Source organism: Strix uralensis, chromosome 1 (genome assembly GCF_047716275.1).
Source record: "Strix uralensis isolate ZFMK-TIS-50842 chromosome 1, bStrUra1, whole genome shotgun sequence".
Lineage (NCBI taxonomy): Eukaryota > Metazoa > Chordata > Aves > Strigiformes > Strigidae > Strix > Strix uralensis.
The window spans coordinates 1,784,535-1,808,275 of record NC_133972.1 but is presented as its reverse complement, the minus strand read 5'-3'; the positions used below and the strand labels follow the sequence as shown (position 1 = coordinate 1,808,275).

Genomic DNA, 23,741 nt, shown 5'->3' with positions numbered 1-23,741 from the left:
ATGCCCCTCCTCTCACAGCTGGGTGAGAATTCCTGGGAGAAGGAGCATCTTAAGCGATGCCCTTCATGCTGACCAGTTCTCTTCTTTTGGGGCAGGTTGAGTGCCAACTACCCTGTCAGCTCTGATGTAGCCTGTGAGTTTCTGAGAACAACCAGGAAGGGTAAAGTGAAGCTCACGCGATGCTACGCGGGTCTCTCCGGGGGAGCAGTGTCCTTTCTCCAGAGCACACTGTGTGCAAACCCCTGGTAAGATGGTCTCTGCTCTCCCAACAGCAGAGTTGGTGCAGATCCTGGCTACCGCCCCTTCTTTCTCTACATTTGCAAGGAGCCTCCTCACCCAGTACAGATCCCCGACTCACCTTCTCACCTTTGTCTGCTCTAGGGGAAGGCCATCAGCCTCGGAGTGCCTTCAGAGCCCGTGGCTTCAGGAGACAGGTTTGGACAACAGGCAGCAAGCACTGGTTACCTTCCCCACCACCAAACTGAGGAATTTCCTCACCGATCGTGAAAAGAAAAGGGATCTGCTGTGCTCAAAGTATGGCCTCATGATTGCACAGTGACGTGGATGCGGTGACAGATGTGAATTGTCTCCCTCTCCCCTTCTGCACTTAGTGTTTGGTACCAAATAGTCCTGCCAAGTTGCTGTGCATCAGCTGAGCTGGGGTAACTGCTCCCTGTGAATGCAATTTAGCACAACTGAGCAAATTCATCTATATATGTGTATTGCCACAAGGTAAGAACAGAAATACAGACTGTTAATACGGCTCAGCTGACCAACGGTAACTTGACAGCACGTGTGTCACTTGGCTGTATGCTCCCTGGAATGACCGGGAAAGATTTGTGAATGGGACTAGCTACCAACCCCAAGCAGCTCTGCAAATCCTTCCCTGAGGTCAGCGAGACTCTATGCGTGCAAATGCTGGGCACTGACTTCTGCCCCTGGCCCCAGGACGTGATCACCAGACACGCTTTCAGACGTTACTGCACTGCTCATCCCACAGTGACCACCTCAGCAAGGTCTGAGTGAGCGGTGGGTTTCTCACCTGCCTCCAATCTAAAAGAATTCAATGACCAGTTATGAAGGGAAAATAGGAAAAAGTGAAGCTATTTTGGGGGCTAGTATTAGACAGCAATATATCTTCAGGCTTTGGATGTAGAGGTGCAACTAGTTAAAGCTCTGAGCAACCTGGTCTGAGCTGATAGCTGACCTTGCTTCGAGCAGAAGGTTGGTCCAGAGACTTCCTGAGCTCCCTCCCAACCTGTCTGGTGATCCTATGTCTTTGCCAAGTGCCAGACACAGGCTGGAGTAGTGAGACTCTGCTAGCGTCCATCAGTGGCCAGGCTCAGCACGTCGCTTACCTGGCCAAGTTCTCCACCATCCCCATGGGCCCGACTCTAGATTAACCACAGGTCTAGAGGGCTATTCTACCTGTGGAGCAGCAAGAGGCTGCAAAGGAAGGAGGTGTGTGTTATGTGTGTGACAGTGGTACCACAGAAGAGATTTTAAACAGGGCTTTTCATAATCTGCAAGGAAACTCACTCCTGCCCGAGCTGCAAGAAACAAGCAGAGACAGTCTCCATGAAAGCAGCCTCGTAGCTTGACTTTGTAGCACAAGGTGTGTATGAGGAGGGTAATAGCAATGGGGTTTTCCAGTAACTGATAAATTGCACATCCTACTCCTGAAAGAGGCCATAGCTTGCTTAGCTTTGAGAAAAGTTACTGTTCTCCCTGGGGCCCAAGTTGACTCTCCGTATGCCTCTCCACTTGGGCAGCCCAGCTCCTGCTCTCTTAGAGCCTCAACCACTGCTCAGTGAGCTGTGTGGCTCCATGGAGGGTCACCAGTTCTCCATGGGCACCTGCACTGTCATGTCTGCAGAGTTGACCCAGCTCCTCAAAGGTTTCAAAGTTTGAAAACACCACAAAACTTGGTTTTGGGGGCATGTATTTGAAGTCTCCCATTAGACCTAGATGTCACAGAGGATCTTACAGCAACCCCTCACCTGTCTGATTGTATCTGCATCAGTTATCTTAAAAACATGTTAAAGAACAAACACACAGAAACAACTCTTGAAGAAACCAAGCCGTGACGTGATCTATGGGCACCTCTGGGAAAGATGTTCCCTATTGTTAGCACGTGGAGCATTTAGCTGTATGGCTTTCCCCACAAGCAGGGCTAAAACAGGCTTGTGCAGAAAAGCCTTTCCTGAGCCCACCCAAGTGTCAGGTGGTGGTGTGAGTGGTTCATTGCAGCCTCGCTTTGCTTCCCATCAAAAATGCTCTCCCATTCTGCCTGGCTTGACTGCGTTTGTATCAGTGCGTCCTGCCTGCCACAGGGTATTTCTGCATATGCTGAGACTCATGGGAATAACTTGGCCACCAGACAGTAAAGGCAGCAAATGCAATAGTGACCATGACCTAGTTACATGCAGATGTTGTACCACTAAGAGACTTTGCCACTCTGAAGCCCGGCTGCTCTTCTCTGGGGAGTGCACAGGCACATCTACCAGGAGATGGGGCAGCAGTGGCGCGGGCAAATGCTGTGTGTTTTAATTCTTTAAAAAAATCCTGAACTTTCATGTTCCTCTTTCTCCTTCAAAATCTTCTTTCCTTTGCAATGGATGGTGTTAGCTGTGTCATCGTTTTGTACTTACAACCTTTGAGTTTCTCTGAAGTTAATGATGTATCTACTGGTGCATCTGAGTTTCTTCAATTTTCCTTACAAGCAGCAGTAAGCGGAGGCTTTCTCGGAGTATCTGGCTGTGTTTAGAGGAACGAGAACGGGAAAACAGTTCCTAATGCATTACAGTTTAACACTAGAAGTGATGCTGTTTAACCAGGGATTGTCTTTTCCAGCACGTTTAACTCATATTGTTCCAAACCTGAAGTGTGCAGCATCATGACTCTTTCCCTTGCACAGCGTGCGGAGCAGGAACTGTAACTGAGAGCAGGCACTGACTCAACAGATCGTAAAACTTTGAATGTCAAAGTAGTATTGTCTTCAGTATCCACTACAGAAAAGAAAACCAAGGCTTTAGGGCCAGACTCTGTGCTCAGTTCTCCTGGGGGATAGAGGAGTTACACGAGACAGACACTGCCATGAGGTCTGCCCCCCAATAAACTTTTCAAGACCCTGGATTCCTTCCAATTTAACTTCTTTTACAAACACAACAAGGTTTCTGTTGGCACAGGCTAGTTCTTTGCTCTTGCTGGTACACTTTGGGATCGAAAGCTCAGTGCCAGGGGACAACCCATCTAAGCATAAAACTTAATTGCAGATTAACTCATTTGGAGCTTTCACACTCTTCCGTGTATGACTCAAATGAAGGAATTTTTTGTTGTTGTTGCTTCTCATAACCGCATGCATTTGAGCATGTCTGAGGTCTTTTATAGACTCAATACTGTTTGGTTAAATAAACCGTTCTGACAAGGAAGTAAAGCCAGATTTTTCTGCTGAATCATTGTCGTTGTCCTTATTTTTATATCCCGCTCCCAAGCCTAGTCCATGTTTGTGCAACACCCATCCCTCAGCCCTCAACTCTGATCTGGCGTCCCTACAAGTGATAACCACAAACATACACTGTGCGTTAGCAGCGAACAACCTTCATGCAAACCATCCACACAAAAAATACTCTTGCTAGAGCCTTGGAGTGGGGACATCACTTGGCCAGGGTATCACTACGGCTCTGACCTGCCCAGCTATCCCAAGGCATTCCTGGGCATGGTTTGGAGCTGGCAAAGATCACACCATCGGCCAGAACATAGGAAGAGCTCCAGCTTAATTCTTGGTAGCAGAGCAAAGAAATGAACCACGGGTAACTAAAAAGAGGTGAGAACTGTAGAGGGAACATGGAAATGGTGAAAAGGTGCTGGAATTGTTAATGTGAATATTAACTGTAACAGTCAGGCCTTGTGCAGTTACAGGTAGTTTTTGGTTTACCTTGGCTCTGCCACAGCTGCTTGATAGTTTCCGCCTAAATTTCCACCACTGGCTAATGACCAGCCTGGCAATACGCAATAGTTTGCCCTCAACATGCAGTTACAACACAACCCTGTCCTTTGCAGAACAAAGCAGCATCTGGCTTTGATGCTTGGACACATGCGAAAATGTTTGAGTTTCATTCCTCGGTCATACATAATCTCCAAAGTCCAAGGTTAGTGTCAATGTTAAAATGCTGAGATTTATCTTCTGTAAGGATTGATGTCAGAGCCTAATTATTGAAAGAAAAAAAAAGCAAAGCAAAGCTTAGAGCAAAGATTTATCCTGCACTGGATTCAGCAGATAAAACAGAGATGTTTGGGGGCTCATAAGGTTACAGTGGCTGTAGCCTGTAAGGGATTGAGGTTGTTTTTTCATGCCCCACATTGGTTTTCTAGCCCCTTCTCATCACCCTATCCCATTCCTTATAGCCACTTTGGGCCTTTGCAGAGTATGGGGTCTAAATTTGGAGGGGAGCTGGCACTTTCCAGTAGGCATCTCCTGGGAATACCATCAGCCCATGGGGCTCAAGGAGAGGGTAGAGGACCGTCAAGACGCTAGGAGCTCATCCCCCATCAAGGCTCAGGCACTGCACCCCAGACACCCACCCCCATCTGCCGACACCACAGACACACCGGACCTCCAACTCATGGCCTGGAATTTAAGGAAAGGAACTTAATAAGACACCAGGACAGACTGTGCTGATCAGGTGCAGGGTGTGACCAGACAAGTGTATGGACCAGCCACCTATTTAATCACAACCAGCCATTTTTATCCCCTTACCCCTCTATTTTTCTCCCCAAATCACCTAAATCCCTCCTTTTTCCCACCTTTGGTTCTTCCCTTAAACATTCTATCATAAGATCTGTGCAATCCCAAAATGCTCTTCCCCTGCACACCATAAGATGTGCCCCCTCCCCTGACAGCAGTCCCCCTTAGTCCAGAGAGCTGCTCCCAGAGAGCTGCTCCCAGTGACACATCTCGATGGGTCTCACACCAGGATTGTGGGTCTGATGGCTCCACTGGGACAGTCCTGGGAGGGACCTGGACAAAATGCTCATTCCTTGGAAGCCCTTAATTTTGGGTTCCCACCTGCCAGTATGCCCCTGTGCTCCTCTGGGCTAGTGCAGATGGGTTATTGATGGGCTGATGACCCCCATGATGAGGCTGGGAGTAGCCTGGCTATTTGTTTCTCTGTGCTCCTTTATGGGTGTGCAGTTGAGTTTTTACCACATAACCCAACACCACAATAACTGGAGATGCAGAGCAGTGATACATGTGAAGGAGGTAAAGAGAAAAGCCATGATAACCATTAAGCAAACAAGATCATTAGTGCTGGTGCCACACCGATCTGATAACCATGGGATCACACAATTTATTTCACAGATAACACCAGAAAAAACAATGCAACAAGGACATCCCAAATTAAAAGCATGGCCGGTATCTGAAGCAAACATCGCGAACAGGCTGCATCGTCCCGAATCCCCAGCGGCTGATGTCTATCACTGGGATCTCCTCCTCTCTGTCGATCAGTTCCAGGTCATAGTGACTCAGCATCAAGAACACAAACAGTTTAATTTCAGCGACAGCGAAGAACCGCCCAGGGCAGATGGATACTCCTGTCCCCCAAGGCATGTTGAAGTATTTCAGCCTCTTCCCATTTTTATAGAAATCTTTCTTGGTGCCATCTGGGTTTATGAAGCGGTCATACTTAAATTCATAAGGCTTGGGGTGAATTTCTGGGTTCATCTGCACAGAGATGTGTGGGAACAGAGCCACCCTGTCTCCTTTGCGGAGAGTGTACTCTGTTCCGCTGCTTGTCTTAAGTCTGGTGTCCTGGAGGACAGCTCTGACCAGTATTGGGGCTGCAACCAGCCTCAGGGTCTCCTCCAGAGCACTGTCCAAAAGAGGAGTCTGGTTTAACATCTCCCTAGTGATGTTAACTGGTGGGCTCCCTGGCTTCACTTCCTGGCCATTCTCCCTCAAGACTTTAGCTACCTCATCCTTCACAGCCTTCATAGCTTCTGGATGTTTCATTAGATACAAGAGTAGCCAGAAGGCAGTTGGACCCGTATTGCCTTGGGATGCCCAGAGGAGCATAAACATGAAACGATCCCGCATGTACTTGGGAACACCGTTTTCTGCCAGAAGCTGGTCTTGATCACTTATCCACCCACTGATATTGTCCTTCTTCACGGACAGCATGCTCCAGAAAAACCTCTTCAGCCGTTCAGCTTCCATTTTGTCCTTGGGAGGCAACACAGAATAGGCCAGGCGAGGGAAGAGGCGGTCGTACTTCCGAAACTCGTGGAACAGCTGGTTGGAGTGGATGCGGTCTTGCTCATTAGCTTTCTCCATGTCATCTGCCCCTTGGTGTGGCTCAGTGCCATACAGAGACAGGTACCCAGCTCTGAAGACGATGTTGTAGCAGTAGTGGAAGAGGTTATCCTCTTGCCACACTCGCTTCTCCTCTCCTGAGCTCAGACTGAAAAGCATCAGCTTCTGAAAGTTCTCCAGTGTGGATTGTGTTATGGCAGTGAGTCCATCTCCCATCAGATGCTTCATGCTCGATAAACGAATTATGCTATGGTTGGCTTCAATGGGCTTGTAGCCAAAAACCTGCCAGACCAGTTTAGATGCAAAAGTCCTAAAGTCCAGTTTAGATCGTGATTCCTTCATGATGGCTCCAAAGCAGAAGGGGTCCATCACAAAGGTGAAGTAATAGCCTCCGATCAGTACTGTGAAAATATCCCCGTGCTTTCTCTGCATCCTTTTTAGAAACTCTAGACTATCCTTTCTGAAATCTAGCACATAACCCAGCCAGGGAATGGTACCTTTGTCCAGAGGTGGCTCATCAGGTCTCCGTCTCCGAAACACACCCAGGAGGTAGAGCCCACCAAGCAGTGATGCTATCAAGGTATAGAGGAGGATCACCCAGAGCGCCATGAAAGCTCTGCACCCACCCGGGAGCTTAGGCTAGAGCTAGGCTGGGGCAGGAACATGCTTTTTATTCCCATCCAGCAGCTGACACAGACGCACAGCTGACAACCCCTGTCCCCATTGGCAGCAAGTATTTGCCTTTCCCTGTGGAGCTCTCCAGTGTGTACTTCTCCCTTGATGAACAGAGATTTTTAAGGTGGAAGGTACACTGTAATCAAGTTGGAGTTACTGGGCTGCTATGTAAGGTAGATGGGTGTTGGCACATACTCTGCGGCAGCTTAAGCAAATTCCCTTTTCTAGGCTGCATGGAGCTCAGTTTTTGAAAAAGAGGGTTCAGAGAATTTCACTCAGTGATTTCTGCCTTTAAGACCAGGCAATGGACACACACTGCAGGAACAGTGGATGTTGGAAATGCTACTGGAAATGAGCTCAGGACTGAGGGAAGGGGGTTACAGCTGAGCTAGTTTGGTCTCAAAAGCCAAGAGAAAGAAAGGTCTCCAACATTTTAATGTTCTCCAACACAGAGTACCCCATAAGTGCTTTGCCAATGAACACTGCTAACTCATACAAGGGTTAAACAAAGCAGGTCTGCTTCCCCTGTGAGTGATGAGGGCTTGAATCAGTTGCATTTGCTTTGCACCAGATGTGTCTGGAGTCTGCAAACAGCCAAGCCCACCTCCTGGCTGGAGAGCAGCAGCACCCAGATGAACGACAGCACTTTCTTCTGTGCCGATGTACGTACACCCGATGCTCGGCAGATACAAATCAGTTGTGACCCCTCCAGCCAGTGGAGCACCCCCGGCTCTCTGCCCTCCTGCTCTCACCCCTGTACCTGGCAGTTTTACCCATCTTCCCTTCTGCTTCTTGATCCCTCCTGCTCCCCACTCTCCAGAGGGGGTTCAGGGACGACGCCAGGGACCCTGTGCCCCATCCGGCACTATGCCTCTGGGTGCTGCCACCCTGATCTGTGCAGCCAGTCACCGTAGCCTCTGCCCCAGCCGCTGGCACATGGACCTCACAGCACCCTCATGCAGAACAGAGAGTGACAACACATGGAAAGAGAATTAAGTATTTAATAAGGGGACAGGACAGACTGCTGTGAGCAGGTGCAGGACACGCTGCTTATGCACAACCAGCCCCTTTTATACTCCCCCCATTTCCCCCACCTTTGTCTTTCCCCCGAGCATCCCATCATAAGTTTTGCACAGTCCCACAAGACCTCCTCTGTATGGGATCACAATCTTCATCTTAATTTTTTGCTTCCCTGTTGCTCTCCCCTTCCACATTCCTTCACAATGACCTGACCCGTGAAGTGAAGGCCACATCATAGTATCATAATATTTATTCTGCTTTTTTTTTTTTTAAAGGAAAGCTCCCAGCCTTACAATTTTGGAAACACGCTGTAGCAATGTTGGCAAGAAAAATAAAAGCAATGAAAACAAATCCACCATTCTAGATCAACTCAAAGCCCTTCTCAGTCCAGTAGCCTTGGCTAGCAATAAAACTAAGGGGATGAGTGTTTTCTCTTTTATTATTAATTTCAATTTGTACAATTCTAGTCAACTCCCATGCTCAATAGGTTTCCAGGCTGGAAAGGGCCCATTTAAGGTTCAAGAGTATTTGGGGTGAATAGTACCCTTAAAGCAAACAAATAATGTTGAACTTTAAAGATACACTGGATAAGGATTGGCTAACAGCTATGTTCTGTTCAAGGCCATGCTCTCACTCCGTGGTGTTGCAAAGCCAGTATTTATGTAAAGACAGTATCCATGGATCTTTTTTATCTTGTCAAAATATACCTTGAGGAAGGCAAATACCTCCATTACTGTTCTGCTGAGCTCTTTTTTTTTTTTTTTTCTCTTTCTCGCTGGTTGTTAGTGGTTTGAACTTTGTTGCTGACTGAACTGATCTCAAATCAGTTGATAATTGAACTGATCTCTAACCAAGGATCTGTCCCTTGGAAGACACAGTTTCCTGCTCAGCAGACCTGAGTGTGGCACAGCTCATCATAATGGAAAAACCCATCATTGGTCAGACAACCCAGTTTAAAGGTGCCTAATTCCTCCCATTGTCTCTTCTGGTAGACAAAGGCATGAGCCCAGTTGAACACATCTACCTGGCAGATGGCAAAAGCTGGGAGAAGCAAAGCCACTCCCAAGGCTGGGCTTCTGGCCACCTGTGTCAGGCCTGATGGATGAACATGGCAAATCCATTGCCCAGCCCACATGACGAGCTGGAGGGATAATGGGATAGCTCTCCTCCATCAGACCCTTTGGGATCTATGGGGCAGAAGTTCTGCACAAGTTTCAGTTTGCATTTTTAAAGGCACAACATCTAGATAAGCTGCTGCTTCATCCACTAATGCCTCACATACTCCAGACAGGACCTGGGCTTCTTCCATGAGCATAAACCTAGGGCAATCCTTTTATAATAATGCCAATTACAACAGAAACAAATCCCACACATACTTTTCTAATGTCAACATGGAAAGTCCTCATCTCAGTGCTGGTGTTAGGATGAAATATCTAGTTACACAGTGCTGTGGGATCACACCAACTCCATCGCATGGCCAGGACCAGTAAAACACAGCACAGAGGGCATACGTGTAATGTAAATGTAAATATTTATCATGCATTTGTGATACTCAACATTTCTATCTCAGCTGCATATCTGCTGCAAGACTGGCTTGTCTCTGAGGGCTGGATGTCAAAGAAAGTGCTTCTCCTGAAAATGGCCCGAGGGATTTTCCATAAAAATAACCTGAATCGTTTTTTCACAAAAGCATAGAGCAAGGGATTGAGACAGCAGTGGACAAAGGACAAACTCTCCGTGATCTGCATGGCATAGTCCAATTGCCTACTGCTTTCACAGCTCCTGATCACACCAACATCTTGCAGGGAGTGAAGGATGAGGACAATGTTGTAAGGGGACCACAGGACAAAGAATACACCCACCAGAGTAAAGACTAAGCAGAGTGCTCTCCTTGAGCCAGGCATATGAGACATGGTGAGGACACACGCTATGCGGGAATAACAGAAGATCATGAAGAGGAAGGGAAAAAGGAAACCCAGGATGTTTTGAATAACCCGAAAGACAACTTTCCAAAATAAGTGTTTCTGGCCATAATCATGGGCACATGTGATGGTTTTGTTGTGGATTTGCCTTGTGCTGCTGAAGAGGCCATCAGGAATGGAGAGAATTATGGAAAGGACCCATACCACCAACAAGACAAGGACAGACTTCCTCCGTGTCATGGAGCTGCGAGGAGAGCAAGCATGAACTATCTGCAGATACATGTCCAGACTCATGCAGCTCACAAAAAAAATACCGCTGTAGAAATTCACAGTGTACATGGCACTTAAGACGGGGCACAGTATGTCCCAGGTCACCCACTGAGAAACGTACAGAGCCCAAAAAGGAAGGGTTAGTAGCAAGAAGAAGTCTGAAACCACCAGGTTCAGCAGATACACCTCAGTCATCTTCTTTTTCTTCCTGATGTACATAGTGAGGACAATAAACAGCAGGACATTCCCGGCCAACCCGACAAGGAAGACCACAGTGTAAAAAGATGGCAAGAATACTCTGCTAAAGGAGAGTACCTCTTCTTTTGTGCAGAGGCCATACTGCGTGTAATCCTCCTCATCCAAGTACTCATACAGGTAGTCGCTCGAATTGGCAGCATCCAGCAAGGTGGAGGCAGTTGTTGTTACCAGCTTTGAAGTTGTGTTTGACAGGTGGCTGCCTAGGAGCAAAAGACATGGGGAATCAAATTGTTGTTCCAATCCACACAGGAAAGGCAAACATCACATCATGGAGGGTTCTCCTCTAGTCCATAGGTTTAAATTTCTGCCACCTTCTGGTAAGTATTTTATATCCTGCACTCCTTGGCCTTTGCCTACAGCATGGGGACAGCTGTATACACATATATGTAAAAAAAAAAATTATGGTTACTTACTCCGACACATTAAAACTTGGAAGTAAATGAGAATGGTCTCCTCTGGCATAACTCACCACTTCCTCCTGCCACCACTGCAAGATATTGAGGAAGTTTCTGCTCTAAATTATGACAAATCCACCACCACACTTCACTATGAGGAGCGTTAGATTCATCCGGGTTGCTAATGAGAAAGTGGCATCTTAATTCTTGGTGAAGCAGAACGTGCCACCAGCACCTTTATGTTGGTGGGGCTGCTCTCAGAGGTGAAACACTGAACATATCACTGTTCCTGTAGGACACTGACCCTTCTCCATGCTGGCTCTAGGACACTAAGCCATAGATTCTTGTAAAAGGTAAGTGGAAAATATAGAATCATAGAATCATACTGTGCTGGGTTTGTGTGTAGCGGCGTTTTGGTAGTGGGGCAGGGGGCTACAGCGGTGGCCACCTGTGAGATGCTTCTTGAAACTCCCCTTGGCTCCAATTTGGACCCACCTCTGGCCAAGGCCGAGCCAGTTAGTTGTGGTTGTGCCTCTGTGATAACATATTTAAGAAGTGGAACCTGAGAGGAGGGGGAGTTGTGAGGGAGATACCTCTGTAAACACCAAGGTCAGTGGAAGAAAGGAGGAGGAGGGGGGGAGGTGTGCCAGAGCAGAGACCCCCTCAGCCCGTGGGGAGAGGGCAGGCTGTGCCCTGCAGCCCATGCCAGACAGTGGTGGAGCAGATGCCCACCTGCAGCCTGCGGAGGACCCCACGCTGGAGCAGGTGGCTGCGCCCGGAGAAGGCCGGGACTCTGAGGGAAGCCCACACTGGAGCAGTCTGTTGCTGGGAGGGCTGCACCTCATGGCAGGGACCCACGCTGGAGCCGCTCATGAAGAGCTGCAGCCCATGGGAAGGACCCATGTCAGAGAAGTTCATGGAGGACTGTCTCCTGTGGGAAGGACCTGACACTGCAGCAGGGTAAGAGTGCAAGTCCTCCTCCCCCTGACGAGGAAGGAGCAGCAGAAACAAAGGATGATGAACTGACCACAGCCCCCATCCCCTTCGCCACTGTGGTGGGAGGAGGCAGAGAAATCAGGAGCAAAGCTAAGCCTGGGAAGAAAGGAGGGGTGGGGGGAAGGTGTTTTTAAGATGTAGTTGTATTTCTCACTGTCCTACTCTGTTTGATTGGTAAATTAATGGTGGTGGTGGTGGTGTTTAAATTAAATTGATGTTCTTTTTCTTCCCCAGTCAAGTTTGCCTTTTGTCCATGACCATAATTGGTCAGTCATGCCTCCCTGTCCTTGTCTCAATCCCCGAGCCTTTTGTTTTATTTTCTCCTCCCCAGCCCCGAGGGGGAAGGACTGAGAAAGCAGCTGCATGGTGCTCAGTTGCCCTCTGGGCTTAAACCACGACACATAGAATCATAGACTCAGAGAATCACAGGATGGTTTGTGTTGGAAGGGACCTTAAAGACCATCCAGTTCCAACTCCCCTGCCATGGGCAGGGACACCTTCCACTAGACAAGGTTGCTCAAAGCCCCGTCCAAGGTAAGGACATGTAGACACCAGAATCAACTCCCGAGTGAAGGTTAGAAGTAGAGGTAGAGATTTAGCTGGAAGGATGCTGCTGGAGCCGACCCTGCATGAGATGAGGTGTGGGTTGAAACCCTGCTGATAGGGGAGGGCAAGGGCCGTGCAGTCGGCTGCTCTCCAGGACTGCAGGCTGGAGTCAGTGTTTAGACAGCTGCAGCCCAGATTTCAGGAAATGATGAGTGATGTGGACAGCTTCCTACTTTTGGAGTCTTCTTTTCAGAAAAAAAAACCCACACAAGAACACTACATGGGTTTCATCCTCCAAAAGCCACCCAAACTGTAACGGCTGTCGCTGAAGAGCCCATCTCCCACTGTGGGATCAGGATCTGCCTGAGCCACCTCCTGTCAGTGCTATAAAGTTTAATGTGGCTTTTAAAAATCAAGACTAATGTCCAGGCTCTGACAGCAAACCATGGCTGTCACAGAGAAAAAATAGTGCAAATTCCCCTCCACCCCTAACACACACTTTTCCAGCCATGGCCAAAGCTGCTTTGCTCTCCTCAAGGACCTATTTCTCCCATTGCCCAAGAGACCTACAGCCACCAAGTAATGAGAAAATGAAGCTGTTCATCCCTGCTTGTGTTATGCATCCCAAGGAGGACATACCCCACGGTGACTCTGCAACTTCTAGGGATGGCTCCCTCCCCACAAACACCCCAGGAAAGGGGAGCCCCTCCACCCCTGGGTTAAGCAAAGCACCCAAGGCTTGGACTGGGGCACTGAGGATGCTTGTGGGTGTGCAGCCATAAGGGGTGAAACTGTGGACATACCTGTTGTGGCTCCATGACTAAAATTGCTTAAATAAATACCCATTCCAGGCAAGTCCAGGCAGCTGAAAAGAAAAGAAAAGAAAATTTTGTTTGGGCTGGATTGAAATGTTTTCTTGCTGTCTCGTAGTTCTTTGGTGAGTGTCACAGGGCATGTCAGACAGAGCAGCCATAGAGAGCAGAGATCTGTCACAGGAGAGTGCCAGAAAAAGAATTTTCTGGGAATGAGCTGCCTTTTTTTTTTTTTTCTGTTTCGTATTTTGGAGAAAATTCATCCTTAGCCATATACAGTTCCGACTGCATGCCTTCAAGAGGAAACCAAAGCTGCCCACCCTTCTGACCACAGCAACACCCAGCGAGACTCCTAAACACCTTCCCCCCCTACACACCCTCTGCACCAACATCAGGACAAGCCATCTCCAAATTTTCCATTTCTGAGTCTCTTCCAGCCCACCAAGATGCCTTTTCTCCCTCTGCCGTGTCTTCCCCGCTCTGTATCACATTGGCACTGACATACACATTCCCATCCGGTAGCTCATAGTAGAGAACTGACAAATGCAATGTAGGCTGAGCTCACAAATGAATCCCAAGCCTGCCCAAGCACCAGCGTTTACAAGCTGGCTAACTTTCAAGAAGAAAAAAGACCCTCTCCAGGTTTCTTATGCAGCTTTGTCTACAAGCAAGAAGCAGAAAATGCACTTACAGGAGCTTCTTCTGTTCCTATCCTGCCAGAGGCTTGAGCTAGGCTTTTAGGAACCTCTTTTATTTGTGTAAGAGCATGAGCAGGAAATGTGAGCTCAGTGTGACCTCCCTGGTTTTGTTTTGCCTTTCCTGGTTTTGATAAGTGGTTGACAGCACTGGAGGAATCATCATCTCTGTGCCATGTCCGAGCACATCTCCCTCTACATCATCTACAACTAGCACCTGCACCCAGAGTCGGGCTTTGCCACTTGAGATACCCATCAGGACTGCAGTGCCTTCTGCCACGGGTGCACCAGGGACCCAGTGCCCCTCCTTCAGAAACAAAACCTGCTCCTGTAGAGCTCAATTCTTGCACCATGCCAGGGACAGCCAGCACCTCTGGGACCAAGGACCCACATCAGCACAACATGAAGATTGCTGGTGGATCCCGTGCACCCCAGCATGCACAGGCTGGGTGGTGAGACCACCCACAAAATAGTCTGAAGTAGGTTTTTCTGGGAAGTGCCAGACAAGTATCACCCAGACAAGCACATAGACCAGCCACTTGCTTAAAGATAACCAGTTCCTTTTGCCCTTCTCTCCATTTTTCCATGCACGCTTTTCCGCCGTCCACCTTGACCCTTCCCCTTTCTTCACCCCGTCTCCTCCCAAACAAGCAATCTGTCCCTAATTTCTTTTTTCCTGTTGATTCTGGGTTTGCTGTATCCCAGCCCCAGATGTGGCCACAAGCTCCCTTTCATTTTGTTTTCTAAAAGCTTTAGTTAGTGGAAAGATCTGCCGTTGCCTGGCAGGTGGACATTAAGATGATGTCATAGAATCATATAGTCCTAGAATGGTTTGGGTTGGAAGGGACCTTAAAGATCATCCAGTCCCACCCCCCTGCCACGGGCAGGGACACCTTCCACTAGCCCAGGTTGCCCAAAGCCCCGTCCAACCTGGCCTTGAACCCTTCCAGGGAGGGGGCAGCCACAGCTGCTCTGGGCAACCTGTGCCAGGGCCTCACCACCCTCACAGGGAAGAATTTCTTCCTAATTTCTAATCTAAATCTCCCCTCTTTCAGTTTAAAACCATTACCCCTCATCCTATCCCTACACCCCCTGATCAAGAGTCCCTTCCCACCTTTCCTGTACCCCCTTTAAGTACTGGGAGGCCGCTCTAAGGTCTCCCCGGAGCCTCCTCTTCTCCAGCTGAACACCCCCAACTCTCTCAGCCTGTCCTCACAGGGGAGGTCCTCCAGCCACTTCGATCATCTTTGTGGCCTCCTCTGGACCCGCTCAAACAGGTCTGTGTCCTTCTGATGTCGGAGGACACAGAGCTGGACACAGAGCTGGACATATGTTCACTCTGCCCACCCCCAGCTCCCCCAGGCAGGATTGGACCTGCTTGGTCTCTGCACGGAGAAGCTCCCAGGGCTGAGACCCTGGTGTAGAAATCTGCATTTTTTCCAGGAAATCTGAATGAGCCACGTGCTATGTGGATGCTGCATGATCCTCATCCCCTGCAGGAGCAGAAACAGCTACCAGGGGGGACACGGCTGGGGCCAGCAGGCGCTGGCAGCTCTGTGGAGACAATCACGTCTTTGCAGGCAGCAGCGAAGCCTTACAAGTGGTACCAGAATAAGGATCTTATGACCATGGTTGAACATGCAAACAGAGATCAACCACAGCAGAGATGTGCTAGGCTCCTGGCACTGCCACAGGCATGTTTTGGGGACAGTTTCATGGCACAATCCTTCACTCAGCTGCCAAAAGTGTCTTTGATAAAGTGGTTTATTGGAGAGGTTTTAGAGCATCATTGTTGGTGAGTGATCACCCTCCAGCTCATTCCCTTGTCTCACCACCAAACGGGGCCACGGGGAACACGCTGAGCATGCCAAGGCCATCCCCCGTACCAACACCAGTGCTCCTTACAAACCCCAAACCGCCCTGGTAAAAATGGGAGAACAGAGCAGCAGTGATGGCCACAGCTTCATATCCAACCTGCCCCATGGAAGGTAGATTTGCACAGAAAAATATGTTATTTTACCCCTTTCCATGTTTGCCATCGTCAGTTGATGTACATGTGTGCCAGCACTTAAAAGATATCCTATAATAAATATATATGGGCAACATAAACATCAGCAGAGGGCAAGAAGCCACTTGCAAAGTCAAGGCGCCACAGACGCACGCAGGGATGCTACAGGTGACAGCAGTTTCATTAGACCAGCAATTAAAATGAAATAAGTTTTTGTTTTTAATTGAGTTTCTTCCCTGAAGCACATATTGCACAGAGCTGCAGGGAATTAAATGTGCCTCTGAGACTCAGTGGAGAAAGTAGCCTTTACTGTAATTTATTACAAGATTTTAACTCAATTCGGGAGCTCGTAATTGCATAGATTTTTTTTTTCCTTTCAGACTCTGCAGAGCCCTAATGGCTTTGGCAATTAAAGTAACCAGATTACCGGTAATGGGAAGCACATTTAGAGAGATACAGGTGTACTAACAAATGGTTATCTGAACCACTTTCTTTTATGCTGCCCAAAACGCCATGTGGCAGCGGCAGAGCGGCCCTGCAGGAGCAGCAGCTCTGCTTCCCGCCGTGTTCGGAGATGGGGAGTCAGGAACACTGCACCAGAGCACTGCAAAGCTGGGCAGCGTTTTTGGAGAAAAGGACTTTTCTTTGCTGCTTTGCTCTAACGAGCTGCCCCCAGGTATAGGGGAGGGTTTTAAGCATCTTCAGGATGCCAGGGGATTTTTCTTCCTGCTCCAGAGTGCAGTTCACTTAAACTCAGGAGCAATTTCCAGGTTGTCTCACTCGGGGCTTCAAAATCCGCTGCCTGGCGGACAGTGGGGGCAAAGCAAGCTCTGCTTAAAAGCTGAAATTGTGGAAAAAATAGTCAATGAGACAATTCACTGGCAGGAAAAAGATTCAGGGAAAGCTTCCACCTGATGTCCAAGTGTGGGTTTATACCGACATGAAAATGTTTTGAAGCAAAAAGTTGCTAAGTTGCAGAAAAAACAAAGCTGGTGCAGGGTCTGGAGCACAGGTCTGATGGGGAGCGGCTGAGGGAACTGGGGGGGTTGAGTCTGGAGGAGGCTGAGGGGAGACCTCCTGGCCCTCTGCAACTCCCTGAAAGGAGGGTGCAGAGAGGGGGGAGGAGTCTCTTGAGCCAAGGAACCAGCACCAGGCCAAGAGGGAATGGCCTCAAGCTGCGCCAGGGCAGGGTCAGACTGGCTCTTAGGAAGGATTTCTTTGCAGAAGGGGCTGTTGGGCGTTGGAATGGGCTGCCCAGGGCAGGGGGGGAGTCCCCATCCCTGGAGGGGTTGAAGAGTCGGGCTGACCCTGAGGGATCTGGTGGAGTTGGGAACGGTCAGGGTGAGGTAATGGTTGGACGGGAGGAGCTTCAGGGGCTTTTCCAACCCGGATGGTTCTGTGAACTTCAGGCTGCTTTTCCAACGTGCAAATGACGGCCCAGAATCCCACTTTCTGGGGTGGGAAAAATCGACACATTTAACCCAAAGTCTCTACGTTGTGCACTCCCGAGCCACCCGCGTCCCGCCACGTCCGGCAGACGCGGCCGCTGGGGTGGCACCAGGACTGCGCCAGCCCCGTCCCGCCGCTCCCACGGCCGCGGCCCCGCGCCCACCGCAATGCAGAGCCCCCGCAGTGACGTCACACTCGGCCCCGCCTCCCCGCCTGTATAAGGACGTGGCGTCAGCGCCCGCGCTCTGGATTGGCTGGCGGCGGGCTGCCGCGGGGCGCGCTGGGAGCTGGGGCGCTCGGCGGGGCGGGGTGATAGGCGGCCAATAGGAGGCGGGGGCGGGGCGAGCGCCAGGGGCGGCGGGCGCCGGCCGGTGTCGGGGTTAGTGAGAGGCGGCAGCGGCAGCGGTGTGGTGAGGGCCAGGGACGCGTGGCGGGAGGAGGCTGCCGGGGAGGGGGGATCGGGGGATCCGGGATGTGAGCTGGGACGGGGAGAGACCCCGGGGGAAGAGAAGGAGGAGGCACGTGGGGCAGATGTAGGGGCAGAGGCCTGGAGGGGGGTGAAGGCGCCTGGGCCTGGAGTAGGGCAGAGAGGCCTCGAGCGGGGTTTGTGGACCTGGGGCTGGAGTAGGGCAGCGGCCCGGTGCGGGTCTGGGCAGGGGGAAGGCAGCCTGGCGGTGCCCAGGGCTGCCCCCTTGCCGGGAGGGGCGCTGGGACCTGTCACTTTCCCACCCGTGTGTCAGAGCTGTCCCCCGTGGGTGTCCGCACACGGGCCCCGCGCCGGCCTGCTGCGAGTGTGGGCAAGGCCGGGGCAGCCGGGATGTGCGGTTCGCCCGGCTTCCTCCGCCCCGCGCCCGGCCCGGCCTCTGCGTGAGCTGAAGGTCTCAGAAGCCTCTTAGAGCTGACAAATTGATTCACTTCTCGATATTCTTATGTAAATCTCACCTCTGGCTGCCTCCACCTCTCCCGAGTGACAGCGTGCTCTCGTGTTTCCTTCTCTGAGTCACGCTAAAATAACATATTTAGCAAATCAGGGTGGTTGTAGCAGGGGCAGAGAGACCAAGTCCTTTGAGTTGCAGAGGAAATGGGTTTGCACGTTTAGTTTAAAAAGCAGTCAGCTGAAATGGATGTGCCTAAAATGCTGTGTACGAAGGAATACAGCCACATTTGGAATGTATCTTTTGCATGTGTTTACTAGCCTGTGCTTAAATTAAATTTCTGTCAGCTTTTTTCACGAGCTTGGAGTACTTCCATGTGAGGCCAAGCTGTATTTTGCTGCTGAGCATGTTGATGGCAAAACTGGAACAATCCCGGTAGAGATTTTTCTAGCAGAGGCCTTTGTGACGTTGCTGAGCTAATTGTGCCAGCAGAAATAGGCAGTAAGTGAAGAATGATCCTTATGCCGGGCACTGAAGGAGGAACAGATCTTGATGTAATCTGTGACGGGGACAGAACAACAAGCTGGCAAATTTTGGCGGACGGTCTCACTGGTTTGGTGATGACAGATCAGTGATCAGAGCCCTTCTTATGGATGTTGCTGCTTTTTTCTTCTTTTTTTTCTTTGGGGGCAGGTGAGAAATCACCTGTGCTGCAGTGGAAACTCTCCTCTTCTTCCCAGTGCATCCGCACATGAGTCTGTGCCTATCAAAGGCTTCAGGACTCGTTCCCACTCCTCAGCAGCTGCCATTTTACACTCTGTGTTGTCCAGCAGCAATTTGAAACTACGCTGAAGGGGTGAATGAGGTGGGATAGGCCATGGTAGTGACCGACGCGCTGCCGGCTAAGGCTGACCTTCCGCAGATGCTCACGTTTTATATACCCCGAGTGCGTTGGTCGTTGTTCTTGGCAGGGAGTGAAAGAGAAGGAATGAACTTTGCTGAGGTCAGAGCTGCTTTGAAGGACTAGCCTGTGAAAGCGAAGCAGTGTGGTGGAGGCTGGAAGTCCTAAAGGAAACGCAGGCAGTGACCAAAGTTTTCAGTGGCTTCTCGCTGCCTGTGAGTGAGGGGGGGACGACTGGGATCTCTGACAGTGTGAAAAAGGAAGGCAGAAATTTGTTGCTTCACTTTTTTTTTTTCTTTCTCTGTCCTTACATGTTCTAGTACACAAAGACCTTGCTTCCCAAGACTTCACTTGAATTAAATAATCTGTGTGTAGTTCATCAGCTGGAGTCTAGCTCCTGTGCTTGTATCTCACTATGTGGACATTCATGACTGGTGGAATATGCAAGGGATTTTCTTTTTCTAAAAGTTCTCTTAACTTGGTGTTTCCAAACGTGAAGAGAGGCTCTTTGTCTTCACAGCCACCATGTCATCCGGTCAGGAATCCGTTTTCTCCGAGTATGAGACTGACACCAGCCAGACATCGAAGCTGTTAAGAAAATTTAAAGAGACGCCATTTGTACCCATCGGTAAGTTTGAAGATGAAGAAATGTGGTTACATAGTTCTTTCTCTTCATGGGCAATCAATATGGTAAACACCATCACTGCTCACTTTTTTCCTGTGAACAGGAAATTACTTTGAAATTACTTCCTCACGTAGGCTTTCTGTGTGGTGACAGCAGTACTGCTGCTGCCTAGAATGGTAGTAGTTCTGCAAGAAACAGGGAAATTAGTGAGGCCTGTTATCTCAAATAGAAAACTCAGAACCTACAATTACCAAAAAAAATCCAAAACCAACAAACCTTGAAAGACTGTTTAGGTGAGTGTAAAAAACATGTTCAGGTGATTCTGTTAGGTGGTAAGGAGTGTGTTTTGCAGCTGTTCTGCAGTACGGTTAATGAGAACCATGTGATCACTACGGAGTCACTAAAGCTAACAAAATAGAAAACAGAAGTATCTAAAATACAGCCTGCCTGCCAAAAAATGCATTTTCTTAGTAGGTTTTATGATACAACAGCTTGAGGAGGTTGTTAAAGTTCTCAGCCTCTCTGCTGAGACCCTGAAAAAGCCTCTGAGGAGAGGGAGAGGATCAGTCTTGTTCGTTCTGAGAACTTTCCTCCGGTCAGGAATGGCCTCTGACACAAGACACGTTTTGATTTCCACCCACCTTAAATGGAGAGCACTTGGGTCACTTGAGGTGAACTGTTCCAAGATACCCGTCACTGGTTCCTGTGGTCACAGGACTTTGCTCTCCAGCTTGTTAGGGCATGCTACGAACTCTGCCGAGTTCAGGTTTTCCCAAGCAGATTGGCAGAACTTACCTTCAGCCTGTGTCGGAGCTAGTTTGAAGGCCCTAAAACTCTTAGTTGGTATTTAATGAAGCTACCCTATGGATTGTGCACCAGTGAAGTAAGGGTTCACAGCTTCACGAGTGGAGCTGGTAATACTGCTCAGAGAGACAAGCTGTCTGGGGCTCTTGTCAGTAAAAATACACAACACTTAAAGCCTGGCATCCTCCTTTGAACTATGTAAATAATCATCCTAAATATGGAATGAAGTGGATGGAAGTGGGAAATTTTGTGCGTTGCTGCCACGTATTCTGTGAGAGCATCAGTACACAGGCTGGAGTTGGCACAGCCAACTCTGGTCTGTTGGAGGAGTAAAAGTGAACTGTATCCCTGTGAATGAGACCTTGCTGAACCCCTCTCCCCACAGCACAGGGCAAGTAACGTGGGGCTTGTCCTGTCCCGGTGAAATCCAGCCAAACGTGACAACACCCAAACCAGCACCTCAGCAGGCTGGTGGGTGTGTCAGGAAGCATCCACCCGCTAAGGGTTCAGGCTACAGCCAAGCGGTGTTCTTGGGTGTGAGCTTCCTTGCAGGAAAGAGGGTGCAAGCAGCACTTGTTCTTTCTGAAAAATACCCACGAAACTTTTGACACCTCGAGCTACTGCTATGGCGTTGTAACAGCAGTGGAAGTCTCTGGCTTGTCCCTGCACTGACTTATGCATTAAATGAGATGGCACTTGAGTGAAAACAGTAGACAGGCCAGGACTTGCCATCTACACAAAACCAGAGCGGTTAGATAAAAATGTGATTATTGCTAGGATATCTTGTTTAGGTGGGTCACTTCACACACCTCCGTGACTCGGATCTGGACTCACTAGGATGCTTGCATGCCTTGTAGGGATGGCTGGCTTCGTCATGGTGGTTGGCTATGGGCTGTACAGACTGAAGCACAGGGGCAACATGAAAATGTCACTTCACCTGATTCACATGCGTGTGGCAGCCCAGGGGTTCGTCGTGGGAGCGATAACGTGTGGTAGGTACCGCACGGGAGGCTGTCCTTGGCAACCGCAAACCGCGGAGAACCTCTCGCATCTCTTCTCCTAGTGGATAATAACAGCGTGTGTGAAATACCCTCGGGGTGGAAGTGTCCAGGCCATTATATTTCAGGGTGTTTATGGTCGTTAATTGGTGTTTGCTCACTCTTTCTAGAGTAATGTGATGTTTAAGTACGCATATTCAGTATGAAACTGCACTTCCAGAGTAGAAGTTTGGACTGCTTTTAGATGGGGGAAGTATGTGAGGTTCTGCAGGTGTTGAAATTAGAGGCAAAGAAAAGACAAGGCTATCTGATGATAATATTTTCCCTTGTAAATAAGTTGCTGTTTCTGAATTTAATGCATTGGAAAATCAGCCTATGGTATTATTTTCAGGACTGGAATTGTGTCCCTGAATGTCAGTACAGTGACTTACACATCCCAGGTCTCATCTACGTATTGCAGCTGTGAACGTGTATCCCACGAAACACTGTTTGTCTGTACCGTATTCCCAGAAGGCACAACAGAAAAGCTTGACTTTGGCTGCAAAGCAAACTAGAATTGGCTTGGGATCTGCATTTTCATATACAGTATACTTTCATACCCAGTTTCTCTGTATTGAAGAATTTTGTAGTGTTTATCACCGCTATTAAAAAAATAAAGACAGACAGCAGAAGAGGAAGGGAAATGTTATTTCTGTTGCTCACAATATCACTCAGATTTTGAACCCCGTTATTTCCTCTTTAACCCAGCTTTCTAATTGTGCTTGTATTTCTCTTGTAGGTGTGATGTATTCCATGTTTCGGGAGTACGTGCTGAAGCCCAAGGAGTAACGGGAAGCTGACTGAAATCTCTGTCCTGGTGGTGGCCTGTGTACTGCAGCTACAAACCTCTGATCGAGGGGTTCTTGAGGGGAAAAAAACCCAACGCGATATTAGAGAAATGCCCTATATCTATTTTGTGTATGGTACACTGTCTTTAAGTTGGCAGCCTAAATGATTGTGCACTGGGAGTGTGGGTATCAAGGTCTGGTTCTTTCTGATTGACACTACCGTATCCCAGTTTTTAGGGGATATAGTAGAGTACAATCCCTTTATCTTCCCCTTGACTGTCAACTCAGCCCTAAAATTGGTGACTCCTTTTTGCTGCCATTGCCCAAAAACCACAAAGTCGGAACTAGCTTCTGTTAGGCCTGAGGCAGAACGTAGAGGCCACGTCTGTAAGATAGCGTTGTGAATGCTCTGCTGTCATTTTCTATCCTGTATATTTGTCAGCCTCCAACTTTGTAATTTAGAAGCTTCTAAAATATTGAGAGAGATATAAACATCTATTTTTTTTTTATTTAAGGCATGAGATAAGTATTTGGTATGTTGCAGCTATTTAAATGTTATATTTATTCATTGTTAATGAAGACACAGGCTCCCTATTTTTACTATAGATTTTCAGACTCTTGGATTACTACATTTTGTAACTTTACTTACAGTGTTCTTCTGAATAACATTTAAATGTAACACTTAAAATACATATTGTGAAAATTAAATCTTGATTTGGTGTTCTAATGCTTTTAAAGTTAAAAGGATATGATCTAGCTCTGATTCCTGAATCTGAGAAGCCCCCATCGTCCTTGATGAGGTGTTAAAACCCTTCTCTAAATTGCCACTGTTATTTTACACTCCTTGTATCTCCAAAAGCTGGTCACAAAAATAAATGTGTTGATAAAGCCAATTTGTAAAAACCTCATTTTCTCCTATTAGCTTACATTCCATGGTGACAGTATGATGTCTCTTTATGACAAGTGCTGCAAGGTACATACTGCACCTCTCTGACATAGTGTACGAAGCAGTGGGAGATGAAACAGGAATAAACATGCGAGCACTGCAGATAACAAGTGTCTGGCTATGAAATACGAATAAACATGAGCACTGGAGATAAGCGTTTGGCTATGGATTTGTTGCGGGGGGGCTCCCCCTGTGCATGCAGCCTCCTGCGCAGGGATGGGGTGAGCTTATATGGGTGAATAAAAATCACCTGTGAGGGCGCAGCGCTCCTGGAAAGGGTGTTCCCAGCCGCCACCACCCTGCTGCCCTTGACTGCTCTCTCAGGTCTCCCTCCCGGGGTGGAGCTGGGCAGGGCGTACGCAGCCGCCCCGCCATTGCGCAGAGGCCTTTTCCTGCAGCCGCCCTC

General features: G+C 48.8%; 4 protein-coding genes across 5 annotated transcripts in view; 2 read left to right on the top strand and 2 right to left on the bottom strand.

Annotated features, from left to right (window-relative positions):
• Window positions 1-3,455, top strand: part of OBSCN (obscurin, cytoskeletal calmodulin and titin-interacting RhoGEF) — a 197,577-nt gene extending 194,122 nt beyond the window's left edge. The window contains exons 120-121 of the mRNA XM_074864825.1: window positions 96-245; window positions 382-3,455. Coding sequence (XP_074720926.1) covers window positions 96-245; window positions 382-559 — 328 coding nt within the window. The 3' untranslated portion in view covers window positions 560-3,455. The remainder of the gene's footprint in view (window positions 1-95; window positions 246-381) is intronic.
• A 1,873-nt stretch (window positions 3,456-5,328) lies between these two features.
• Window positions 5,329-7,059, bottom strand: CYP8B1 (cytochrome P450 family 8 subfamily B member 1). The gene has a single exon (XM_074864461.1). The coding sequence runs from the start codon at window positions 6,920-6,922 to the stop codon at window positions 5,402-5,404; it is 1,521 nt and encodes a 506-aa protein (XP_074720562.1). The 5' UTR covers window positions 6,923-7,059; the 3' UTR covers window positions 5,329-5,401.
• Window positions 7,060-7,332: 273 nt separating this feature from the next.
• ACKR2 (atypical chemokine receptor 2) lies at window positions 7,333-18,716 on the bottom strand. The gene is made up of 3 exons (XM_074864569.1): window positions 18,302-18,716; window positions 13,199-13,260; window positions 7,333-10,658 (listed from the first exon to the last, which is right to left on the bottom strand). The coding sequence occupies exons 2-3, from the start codon at window positions 13,239-13,241 to the stop codon at window positions 9,544-9,546; spliced, it is 1,158 nt and encodes a 385-aa protein (XP_074720670.1). The 5' UTR covers window positions 13,242-13,260; window positions 18,302-18,716; the 3' UTR covers window positions 7,333-9,543.
• On the top strand, window positions 17,675-23,282 carry HIGD1A (HIG1 hypoxia inducible domain family member 1A). Of its 2 annotated transcripts, none has more exons than XM_074864660.1 (4): window positions 17,675-17,769; window positions 19,656-19,763; window positions 21,422-21,556; window positions 22,341-23,282. In XM_074864660.1, the coding sequence occupies exons 2-4, from the start codon at window positions 19,661-19,663 to the stop codon at window positions 22,388-22,390; spliced, it is 288 nt and encodes a 95-aa protein (XP_074720761.1). In that variant the 5' UTR covers window positions 17,675-17,769; window positions 19,656-19,660; the 3' UTR covers window positions 22,391-23,282. The 2 variants fall into 2 exon arrangements, with proteins under 2 accessions (XP_074720761.1, XP_074720824.1); XM_074864723.1 differs by having other exon boundaries at window positions 17,705-17,738.
• Window positions 23,283-23,741: the final 459 nt, after the last annotated feature.

Bases quoted from the DNA above. Each gene is read 5' to 3' on its own strand.
- HIGD1A (XM_074864660.1), top strand. From the start codon at position 19,661: ATGTCATCCGGTCAGGAATCCGTTTTCTCCGAGTATGAGACTGACACC. The intron at 19,764-21,421 runs GTAAGTTTGAAG...CATGCCTTGTAG, and splicing joins GACGCCATTTGTACCCATCG to GGATGGCTGGCTTCGTCATG. The intron at 21,557-22,340 runs GTAGGTACCGCA...TTTCTCTTGTAG, and splicing joins CGTGGGAGCGATAACGTGTG to GTGTGATGTATTCCATGTTT.
- CYP8B1 (XM_074864461.1), bottom strand. From the start codon at position 6,922: ATGGCGCTCTGGGTGATCCTCCTCTATACCTTGATAGCATCACTGCTT.
- ACKR2 (XM_074864569.1), bottom strand. From the start codon at position 13,241: ATGGGTATTTATTTAAGCAATTTTAGTCATGGAGCCACAACAG. The intron at 10,659-13,198 runs GTATGTCCACAG...TTTTGCTCCTAG, and splicing joins TAGTCATGGAGCCACAACAG to GCAGCCACCTGTCAAACACA.